This window comes from Protopterus annectens, chromosome 8.part0, assembly GCF_019279795.1.
Source record: "Protopterus annectens isolate FY-2018-M chromosome 8.part0, PAN1.0, whole genome shotgun sequence".
Taxonomy (NCBI): Eukaryota; Metazoa; Chordata; order Ceratodontiformes; family Protopteridae; genus Protopterus; species Protopterus annectens.
The window spans coordinates 181,021,875-181,034,393 of record NC_056741.1 but is presented as its reverse complement, the minus strand read 5'-3'; the positions used below and the strand labels follow the sequence as shown (position 1 = coordinate 181,034,393).

Sequence of the window (12,519 nt, the reverse complement as noted above, 5' to 3'; positions counted from 1 at the left end):
AGGGAATTCCATATTTTACCAATGGCATTGGTAAAACGTGAGTCACCCCCTACATTGTTGGCTTTGACTGTTTTAACTAGTAGCTTATTGGAGGAACGCAAACTACTGAGATTATTGTAGGGTCTGATTAAATTTTTCAGCGCTGGATTTTTGTCAGGTTGGTTCAGGATTTTAAATGCTTCTATATGTTGGGTCTGCTGTAGAAGGTTAGTGAATTCTATCCAACCTAGGTTTCTTAGGTTAATACAGTGGTGTGTTCTGTAAGGCATTCCAGTTGCAAATCTAGCAATCTGATTATAGCAGCGTGATAGTTTATTTAGTTCAGCTGTGTTGAGATTAGTGAGCATAGGGGAGGCATACAGGAGGGTAGAGGGAAGATGTGAGCGGGCCATGGTCACTTTTGCTATTGGAGTAAGAAAAGATTTGATTCGGTATAGTGACCAGAGTTTTTTATTAATGGTTTTAATGGTCTGATTGATGTGGATATCAAATCTAAGTTTGTTATCTATGGAAACTCCTAATAGTTTGGTATAGGAGTCTGGGGAGATGATTGTCCCATTTTTGGATTGGATAGAAAAGGATATGGGTGTGGCCTTTTGAGTGGGGTAGAAAAGTAGTAATTTGGTTTTGTTTGGATTCAGGATCAATTTACGTCCTAATAGCCAATTCTCTACTGACATGAAACATGATTGAGTTTTGGATAATAGGTTGACAGGAGATGTATCAGCACAGACTAATGTCAAGTTGTCTGCATATTGAATGCAGGTGGCTTCAGGGATGGCCTTATACAGGTCATTTATGAAGATAGTAAAGAGAAGAGGCCCCAGTATAGATCCTTGGGGTACTCCTATGGTATTAGTTAAGAGGTTAGAAAGCTTAGACTGCCAGAGTATGGCTTGTTTCCTATCAGAGAGATAGCCAAGAAACCAATCCAGAGCTTGTTTGTCTAGTTGGAGATTTTCTAGTGTATGATGAAGTAGTTTATTTTATTTTATTTATTTTACATTTGTTAACGGGATGGGATGGATGCTTTTCATGGGATGCATGTGGGGAAAAAGAAAAAGCTCCAACAGAGTATAATTGATATTTGACAGTAAAAAGCTGAAATGAAGAACTTAAAAATAACAAAAACACATACAAGTACAGACTGCCATTACTATTTTACTTTTATTATTACAAATGTAACATTACATATATATTATAGCAAGCAATGGTAGGCAGTATAATGACATACGGGATACATATATATTTTATCCACTACATCATCACATTATCATCTTATCTAGTAGTTGTAGTTTTTATTTTTAGTTAATGGGCAGTCATAGTCTGGGTTTGAGCAAGGACACATAGCCAGTGTGACTTGGAGAGTGGGTTTTTACTTTTTTTTTGATTGACTAGAAGAATTTGAGACTTAGAGAAGTTGATGATAGTTGGTGGTTCACCATATCAAAGGCCTTTGATAGGTCAAGAAATAGTGCTGAAGATTTTTTTTGTCATTTCGTTTGTGATTGATAGTGTCAGTAAAAGAGAGAAGAGCAGTGGTTGTACTATGGTGAGGTCTGAAACCATGTTGTGAATTGGTTAGTAAATTGTTCTGGGTAAGATAGTAAAGAAGTTGTTTGTGTATACACTTCTCCATGATTTTGGCCAATGGTGACAGTATTGCTATGGGCCTATAATTTGATAGTTCCGTTGATAAGCCACCTTTGTGGAGAGGTATGACATGGGATATTTTCCATATTGATGGGATTGTGGATTCTGCTATGGTTCTATTGATAAGTATTGAGATAGGGTACGCAATGGCATCTGCAGCTTTCTGTAACTATTCAGCTGGGAGAAGGTCTGCAGAGAGAGTAGTTGGCTTTAGTTTCTTCAGTAAGGATCATATATAGTCAGTAGAGACAGGTTGAAATTTAAAGGTGGATTGTGACTGTTGGAAGTTATCCATTTTAATGGAGTTGGTGGACGGTAATTGATTAGCTAGGGATTGTATAGTGTCAGTAAAGAATTTGTTAAAGGAATTGGCTACGTCTTCAGGGGTTTTGTCACTTAGTTTTTTTGGAGTAGGAGTAGAGGATTTACCTGGGTGGAGAAGATTATTTAATCCAGTCCAAAATTTTTGAGGGTTGTTTTGGTGTTTATTTTGTAGTTGGCAATAGTAATTTTTCTTGTCAAATAATGTTGCTTTTTTGGTCTCATTTCTTAGTTGTTGGAATATAATGTGGTCCAAGGTTGATTTGGTTAAACGCCATATATTCCAGGTTTTGTTTCTAATTTTGATTAGTGATATGGTGTTTTTTGTTAACCAGGGTGCAATACTTGTTTTTACTCTGATTGATCTTATTGGGGCGTGAGACTCAAGTATGGCTAGAAATGTGGTATTAAAATGAAGTACTGCCTCCTCTAGGGGGAGATGCTTAAGGGATGCCCAGTTAAAGGATTTAAGTTCCATCAGGAATTTAGTGAGGTCAAAATGCTTCCTATTTCTGACTGACCTGTGCATAGGTGGAGTGGAGCTTATTACTTTCTTTTTCATAATATAGGTGATGAGATGGTCACTAAGGTTGTTTGGAAGGGTCCCGGCCGTATATCTATGGGGTTGACTGTTAATGAGGATCCAGTCTAGGATACTCTCTTTTTGATTATTATTACATACTCGGGTAGGGGAAGATATTAACTGACGGAATCCATGTAAGTTAATGTGGGTAGGGTTGACTTCTGAGGAGCATTGAGTCCAGTCTATATTAACATCTCCTAGGATAATGGTTTCTTGAGGATAGTTGTTTGATAGCCAGCTAAGGATGTGCTCAAGCGTGTCAGATTTATTCCCGGGGGGAATATAGGTCACAATTAGATTAATACTTTTATCTTTGTTTATTTGTAGTTTTAGAGCAAGTATTTCAGCATTAGAGGTCTGAGGTGGCTGAGGCGAGTTAATAGTGACATTCAGCTTGCTCTTATAGAGCACCGCGATACCACCTCCTTTTTTTTTTTTTCAGGCGATCAGTTCTATATATATTATAGCCTGGTGGCATTACCTTATTATCTTTGGTCCCTTGTTTTAGCCAGGTTTCTGTTAGACACATTATATCAGGGAGGTACATTGTTAGTAAGGCATGCAAGTTATGAATCTTATTATTTAAACGTCTTATATTTAAGTGGTATATTTGGAGGGAGTTTGGTAGGGTAAGCGGTGGGCTGTTTGAAATTGGAGTTGATGTGGGGCCTGGATTAGGATAGATATCCCCATCTATGGTTATATTTTTTCTTAGATAGTCTAATAGTCTCATAAGCTTAAATAATAGTTTAAGGTCATGTTTGGATTTGGGGTGCTTTGGGTTGGGTTTAAGGGGGTTGTGGTGATTGGGATGATATATTTTACTGGACAGATGGATGGTGTGAAGTTCAGAACAGCTTAGGGATGGGAAGGCACTAGTTTGGCTTCTGAGGTAGAAAAAACCTGAGAGTGCCTGGTCTTCATATCTAGTTAGTAGATATAGTTTGATAATCAGCAGTAGAGTACAGGATACAATTTTTAGCATTGGCTTAATTGTGATGAGTGTTGTAGGCTTCATTTTCTTCGGGCAAAAAAGTTTATACTAGACCAATGATCAAAAATGTCTTTACAAGCCTAGCAGTACAACCCAGCCCGGTTTTGTCAGCAAGTTCCTTGGATACCTATATTATTGTGTATGGTAGCAAAGAGTAGCTAAAGGTTATGTGGGTGGTATGTTAGTTGGGGATTATTTACTTACTTTCAACCTCTGTCTATCAGAGACATAGGGCCAGACCAGGGATGAGTTTCAGATTCCTCATCCAATGATCACGGTTTCTATTGAACAGGTTCAGGGATGTCATGGACGCACCCTTATATTTATGTTATCTAGTGAGAAGATGTTCAGATCCTCTAAGCTGAGTACTGACCTTTCCACTTCATCCACACACTTTTTCATTGTCTTTTGTCTTCACTCTTTCCACCACCATGGTGTCACTCTGTGGATGTTCTCCAGAAATCTACTCGATTTGTGAGGTGTGGTCAGACCTGTATACTGTGCTTAAGGTGTGGGCTGACCAGCAAACTATACATAAGGTGTGGGCTGACCAGTCTTCTGTACTTATGGTGTAGGCTGACCAGTGTATTGTGCTTAAGATATGGAATTACCAGTATACTATAATCAAGGTGTAAACTGACCAGTATATTATATGGAACAAAAATTACCTCATTGCTGTAGGCCTGCATGCCCTTTAGGATTCATCCCAGCACCATGTCTGCTGCTGTTAATGGTCACCTAACCCTGGTGCAATAACTGCCTCTTTCCTGCTTTGCATCCATTAGCTTAATCCCCCTCTCATCTCATGCTTTCAGCTTGGCTTATTGTGGCGTAGTTTCTATCTTTCTTCACTTAACCTCAGCCATCACCTTCCTGCCATCTGGCTGCCTTTTCCGAATCATTTCATTGCCTCTTTTCTTGTGAACCTAAAGTGAACACACATAAATAATTATTGAGCCCATTTACTTTATTTTTTTTGAGGTTGTCTTGCAAGAATAATATTGTATCATATAAAAAAGTGTCCATTCGTCTAAATTGAAAGTGTTACGCTTCATAGGTTCTTAGGTTCAAAAGTAGGTATGAGGTTAATGCCCTTGTTGGCCATTTTAAGCCTAGACAATTTCTCTTTTGGTGCTTGAATTAACCTAACCCATTTGATAATACATTGGCCTTGCCCATCCCATTGTCAGTAATTATGTATTATCCTAGTGGGAAACACTGGGATCATAACTTGTTATGTTTGTGAAATGTAAAGTTATATAGTTTTGTAGCTTCATAGTTTTGAATTACTGCATAAAGGCCAAAGATCATCAGAAACAGGATCCAGTTTCGTTGAATATATATCTGGTGCTGTTCTGGTGGTATAGAGCGATAAAGACCTGTCTACAGCCCAAATGACCCAGGTTTTGATTAGTGGCTCAGATTTCTGATGGAGTGTAAAGGAGGGATAGGTGTCACACTCCCTTGTGAGTGGGTGGTTCTTTCGGTATCTCTTGTAATGATTCTTGGTGGAGGCTGAGGACATTCCACTAGGAGGACTTGACCAAATGGGGGAGGGGGTAGAGTGTAAGTTCCTGTTGCATGACAAGCCCACTGAGGTACCACAGTTGATCAAAGGAAGGAGAAAGCAACAGGGGTAGGGCATAAAAAATAGAACTCCTTATTAGATATGAACAACAGACCTCAGGAGACCTCTCAAGTTCCACGTCAGCACCAACCCTAAAGAAAATGGTCCAATAGGGTTTAAGAATGTGTCTGGTAGCACAAGCAAAGGTTGTGGGACATTATGTAGGAAACCATAGGATGATGCAGGAGAGAGAGAAAAAATATCAAAAAAAAAAAAAAAAAGAATACACACCTGATTATGTATCCAAAACAATTTATATGGTTCAAGTGTATTGCTTTGCTTTTAAAAGGGCATTTTATTCCATGATCTAACAATGGCTTGACTTAATATTTTGATCTCAGAGATGGTCTGCATTTTACAATTGAAATATAAAATTTACTGTGTGAAGTCCTAAATGATTTTAACAGCTCATTATTTAATGAAATTCTCAGTTCTTTATCAAAGATAGGGATGAAGTGTCTTGTTGCTGGTATTTTAGGTGTCACTGGTTTTATGAAGCTGAAGAGGTGATATAGGGCAAATCATTCCTGACAGAAAAGGCAAACGCAAGACATCATGAAACATTCAGTGTTGGACAGTGTACAGAGAAAGGACACAGGGAGTGTATCTGAGTATCTGAGAAACTGAAGTCCTGGGATATTTTAGTAAAGAATTTTGGAGATCTACTGAGATGGGCATGATGCTTAGAGAATTAAATTAGTACAATGGGGGCATTATATTCAGTTGTAGGCCTGATAAGGGCTGAGTAGCGGGACTTATGAATTCTTTGGTCTAAAGGAAATTCCTGTGGAGATTAGATGGGTAAGATAGAAGGATATGCAATCTATAGTGGAGAGAGAATAGTTAAATGATAATGTGTTTTCAGCCCAGGTATCTGATTCTATGATAACAGTGTACATTTGGAGGGGGTATCTTTGATGCAGTGTTACCTATTGAACTTCTGTTTTGTGAATACAACCACACTGCATTTGTTAGCATTTGGTTTTAGGTCATGGTAGGTACACAAGGAGTTGGCATAGACAAGTTCCTATTGATGTATCCTCCCAGCTTGCAACCAAGATTAGGCTTTGTTAGCCGCAGACAATTAATCTGAGGCTGGATATCATAGGTTCATAGGTTCATAAGTTGGTACTAGGCTATCAACCCTACAGCCTATACAAGCCTAGCCATAACATTTCCCTGGCTATTTCTTCCCAGAATATTTACTTCCCTGGTCCCCTGTCTAGCAGGACAACTGACATGATCCCCGAGGTGAATTTCCTATCTCCCATTCAATCTTCAAGGTTCCTTTTGAAGAGGGCCAAAGAGGTGCTCAGCTTGACATGTATGGGCAGTCTATTCCAGAGTATGGTGAATCTCTGGGTCCAGAACCTATCCATCCAGCATGTTTTGTTCATTGTGATGACCAGGTTTAGATCCCTGAAGTGTGTAAATAAAACAAAATTCACAAGTTACATTTAATAGATTTCTATGGAAACCAAACAAAAAGTTTAGAAGCACATGTGGACAAAATGCAAGTTTTGTAGATGCTGCAAGTAATGAAAATAAAACAAAATTCAGAAAACTGGAAAATCTGGGACTGAACCCTGTGACTAGTGAAATTCTTGCATTCAGAACACGCACTATATACCTTTGCTGTGTGAATTCTTTCTTTCATCCAATTGTGTATGCTGTGTTGTGGTAACTTAGGAGTAGTATCCATAGTGAGGATTCTATCAAAGGCTTTGGCCATGTCAGGATATGCAGTACGTATTTAATAACTATTATCCATGGTGATCTTTTCAAATAATTTATCTAGTTTTAGCAGTCAAAGACTACCTTTGACTAAGCTGAATTGATTAGGGTCTAGGTGCAGAATATTGCTATGCTTAAGGTAATAAATTTGGCTAAGATACATGCCGTAAAAGTTCATGTAATAATTGTGAGGTTAATAGACACAAATTGCCTGGAACATAGGGGCCACCCTGATGTTGTAGCAACATTGTGCCACTTTTTTGGGGTATCATGAAAATATTCTAGATAGAAGCTTATATTAAAAATGATAAGGGGAAATTCAACCAGACTGTATTTGGCTCTGATTAGGAGGTAGCCCAGTATTTTATCAGGACCAGTGGTTGTAGTTTTCTTGACTTTGAATAGGGTTGGCAGGACTTGATCAATGGTGATTTTTCTGGGGGGGGGGGGCTGAAGAAAAGTCGGGATGGTGGCATGAAGTAAGAGGTAAATTTATCCACTAGGATATTGGCTATTGACTTAGGATCAGAGTATGTAATATTATTAAGGTAATCATTTAAATCGCCAAGACTTGCCATGACAAATCCGAGAATTCAGAGACTAAATGATCGAAAATCTGGACTCACATGTATCTCTGATATTACCATTTCTTGTAATATTACCTCTTTAATTCAAAGTGGAATGCATAGTCTGGTCCTTGAAGGGCTCCCCTTGATTCTGTGGACCATTGCTCTATAGCATGTGATGTACCCACTGTTGCCAGCAGAAAACGTAATACACAAGTGCATTTCCTGGTGAAGTCCCATTTGCATAATATCGGACTCAGAATGTACAAGATTACAGTCTGTACAATTAAACACATATCTGAAGACATCCAGTTCCATTTATTCCTCTGTCACAAATCTATAATGTATTTCACATTCTCCTTTTCTCATTTTATTAATTGCATTCTGATTAAGTATGAGTTAATGAAAAGTAACCCAGGAATCAAACTGAACAAGCCTGCCTTCAACTGTTCTGTTTTAGTATTCATTTATTTATTGATTTGTTGTTTGAATTTAGAAGATGGTTGTTATTTTGTCTCATTTGGACACATGAACAGGATAATTACCATTTTGTTTTTAAGATTGAATGATTATGTTACTGAAAATTTTAAATAAAATGCACATAAAATCTTTAAAGTTCTGTTATAACATTCAGTAATATTTCAACAAAAAGAAAAAAAGCTGATCTGCATTCGTTTCATGCACACTTAGCAATTAAAACTACTTAATGGTCCTGTATCCGAATTTGTAGTCTTGATATCAGATACCCAGATCATTAACCAGTTACTTATCCTTTGTATACATTTCACTAGATGTATTCCACACAGCAAATGTTGAGTCATTCACTAAATGTATTCCACACAACAAATGCTGAGTCATTCACTAGATGTATTCCACACAGCAAATGCTGACTCATTCACTATATGTATTCCACACAGCAAATTCTAAGTCATTCACTAGTTGTTGTTGTTCTGTCTTTTGGCTTATCCTGGTTAGGGGTTGTCACAGCAGAACTCCGATCCGCTAATGATTGGCAGTGGATTTTTACGTGCCAAGTTGCCAGCCCTGATGCACAATCTTCAACAAAGGCACACCCATTCACGTATGCCTCCACACAGAAGACACTCTAGCTGAGAATCGAATGGGAGAACATCTTGCTGTGAGGTGACAACGCTACTGCAGCACCACCTAGATGCCCAGAAAATAAAGAAGAATGGCTGTTGAGGTAGATGCTACAAGATGGGAACATAAACATTGGTGAGATTCATTTCTAAGGTGTACAGTACCTGGTATGATAAAATATGTATGGAGCTGTATCTGTAATTCTGGGCTTCCACTATGAAACTGACTGCACTGAGGTTCGGAACACTTGAGCCGAATTCGCTGAAAAAATGGCAAAAAATTATTTTTAAGCATTTTTTTTGCAGGGGGCAAGCCTCCCGCCTGCACCCAGTAATATATGGGGATAAGCCCATGACACCCCTGCCAACTTATCCATACCAATTCCAAGGTCGCACCAACTTGAAGAAAGGGGAAATCCCCCACAAAAAGAACTTCACTTCAGGGAGAACTCTCCAACAGTGATTTACTATGGACCTCTGCTCATTGGCAGGTTGAACCTTAGGCAAATGAACCCTGAGAGTTCAATCTTCATCCACCCATAGATTACCTATAATTCTAGAAGCATTATAAAGCTTCCAGTAATAATACTGAACTGGATACTTTTGGTATTTGACCCACTATTTAGTTCATGCATGCAAAATATGATATCGCATGATAAATAAAAGGACAAAAGATGATGTTTAAAATAACTTGATGAATCGTTATTTTTGAGTACTGTATAACACTTGTATAATTAGGAACTATAGGCCATTGTTTTTCATTGTCAACTAACTAATTGTTTATTTATTCAGCTATATATACAGAAAACCTGTCAAGGGAACTATTAAAGCTACAATATGTCGAGTCTTCTATTCAAGGATCCCTTCAAATATTGTGGACAGTATTTGCCAGGAGTATTCTGGACAGGTAAGAGGTTCTACTATTCTTTGTTCCTGCTTAAGCTGACACTTCTCTCTTATTAAATTATTTATTCATTGCCAACACAGATGCTTCTCTTTATTACATTACTCATTTTCTGTTAGAATAGACACATCTCTCTTATTAAATTATTCAACTTTTGTAATATCTTTAAATTATTCTCCCCTTAATTCCCTCTGTGACTCATGCAGTGATAGTTTGCAGTAACATTAAAGTACTGCCTCAGTTTGTTTGTGAAAAATACAGAAGTAAGTTCAGTGAGCCAACAGAGAAAAAAAAGTTTGAGAAAACATATGAGGTCAGCTTTGAGACTAATGGTTCTACCGTGATAAACCAACTTTGAGAACGCCAACATGCCGAATGCAGAAATATAGAAGGGTAAATAAATAATTTTTAGGTTTTATATTTTTTTTTCAGGAGTGTAATTCCCATTGCACCCCAGTGTGGGGGACAAGCCTCCATACCCACCACAAACTTATATGTAACAACTCACCTGTTACATCAGCTCATAGAAGGAGAAAACTTACAAAACAAGGGAATCATTGCCAACACATATTTAGAAATGACAGCAGTGATGATTTCCTATGGGAAACAACATTCAGCATTATGCTGTTCATCTTTTTATCTTTATGTTACTGATGTTCAAGAAATTTCACTTAGATCAACTGTACAAAGGATGAGAATAACAGGGTCTATATTACATAGTCAAAGAAGCAGACTCTTGACTAACCTTTAATCGACACATATGTGTCAAAGCTGCATGTCATCGAATGGCCAAATCATCGATTTCTTTCTAAGGAAAAGAAATTAGTTGGCTAACCATGCCCACCATATTAAAACCAACACTATTCCCACCAACTAAATATACTAACTCCGGGATTATACTACAGTCAGGAAAAGGGCAGATTTCAAAGAACAACCAACCAATTTCTTTCCCTTAGAAAGAAATCGATGATTTGGCTGTTCAATGATGTGCAGCTTTGACACATACGTGTCAATTAAAGGTTAGTCAAAATTCTGCTTCTTTAACTATGTAATATAGACCTGCCTAACATATGTACATCAATTATGCATCCAATAAGGGAGACAATTCCATTTTGATGAGATTGCATTGCTGAGCTCCACAACCCTGCCTTTTTGTCAATATGAGCATTCACAAAATTGAAACTATATTTTACTTTTTGTTTTTATTAATCAGTTCAATTCATTCTGACAGGTATGTGGTCTGGATTTCTTTGTAATTTTATACCAGCTTCCAGAATATAGCCCTTGTTCCCCAGAACTGTAACCTCCATCCCCTTGCAATGCATGTTTTGGACAGTATACCATTTTAGTACTAATTTCTCAGTAAAGAAATTGCTGAATGACAATTGTATATGAACAAAATACATAGCTCCAAATAAGCAATACAACATTAAGGACATGCACAAAAATGTATAACCATAAATCATGATAAAAATGTCAATTAAAAAAATTATGGAACACCATTATGCAAAATGAAAGATTTTTTTAAACATTTGTTTACTGGGAATGTCCAACTGGACAGACCCCATTTTCAGAGGGGTCCCAGGGAGAAACACTCCAAACACATCTTTGGAATGTGTGATAAAACTGGACCCCCTGTAGGACACCCATGCAAATACGGGGAGGACATGCAGACTCCACACATAAGGCAGACCAGCAGATAATTGAACCAGAGAACCCCTTACTTTGAGGTGACAATGATAACTGCTGTACCACTATGCTGTACACATTTTAAAATGTGTACATCATGGTATACAGGGCATGTACTTGGGTCCATACATGAACTGTTCAGTTGTGGACCCTTCTTACCCATGACCCAGGTACAAGGATAAATACTATGCATACACATATATAAATTTGGTTGTATGCATTTATCAGGAATAGTATTACTAATAAAAATAAATGTTAAAATGTTTCTGCGTAAAGTTATACAAGATTTTAATACTGTTTTACATATGCTTATTGTTTAATGTTGCTAGATTTGTTGATTTTTATCTGGTCTGTCATGTATACAGATTTATTATTTAATGAAAATACCCATATGAATGCAATTAATGACAGTGTACTGTTCTAAACAAATCTAATAAAGCCTCATCTACGTATTGATAGTTAGGCGAAAACACTTTTGATTCTTGAGTTCATTATTTTGTCTTTTTTCTTACTTGCATCAGTTTCAATAACAGCAGTAAACTGATGACATTTCTCAAGGCAAAAATGCCCATATTACTTTATGTCAGTATAGTCACCCTACCTTAATCATATCTCTAAGTCTATCTAATAAACCTCCCTTGCCTCAATTTATCTGGTCTGAGGCAATTCTGCCTTCTGGCGCTGATTAGGTTCACCACTTCCTAATAATTAGTGCTGGCATCACACATTTAGCTTGTCTGTTTTCAACAAAAATTCACACATTTGTGATATCCATCCCATCATAGACTCAGCTTGTGTTAGTATACAACCTGTAACATCTGCACTATTTTAGTATATAAGGCTATTGGCAGTGAACCTATCTTTATATTATAGCTAATGTTTTTGTACTGAATTAACAATCTGATTTATTTTATACTTGTTTCAATTATAGATGGATTAATATCTTGATAAATTCAGTTTACTACCAAGGGCTAGACAGTCCATGCAGTTGCATGTTTGTCCACTCTCCCTAGACAACTCACATCGTTTTTTTTGCAATGGGCACTGTTACAAAACACACTTATTAGAGGCTAACTGATTCCCAGGGTGGGGACTGCACTTTGCTGTTTCATAGGTATTAATATTGTGACATCTAGGACTTATGACAATGTTACTGACAACCTCTTATAATGTACCTGTTCTGACAGCATTTAGATGGAAATAAACATCAGTTACCTCTTTCATCATTAACCTTGTTTGGTTCACTGTCATAGAACGCTGCAGTTTATCTTACACCTAGCACATGCAAAACCCTTTCTTTTCTCTCTGAATACACTTATAATTGATGTATCACTAGAAAGTTTAATTC

At 37.4% G+C, this 12,519-nt stretch overlaps 1 protein-coding gene across 1 annotated transcript in view; it reads left to right on the top strand.

Annotated features, from left to right (window-relative positions):
* Nucleotides 1-12,519, top strand: part of LOC122808180 (alpha-2-macroglobulin-like) — a 440,046-nt gene that overhangs the window by 117,683 nt on the left and 309,844 nt on the right. The window contains exon 4 of the mRNA XM_044079148.1: nt 9,371-9,485. Within this exon, the coding sequence (XP_043935083.1) occupies nt 9,371-9,485 (115 nt within the window). The remainder of the gene's footprint in view (nt 1-9,370; nt 9,486-12,519) is intronic.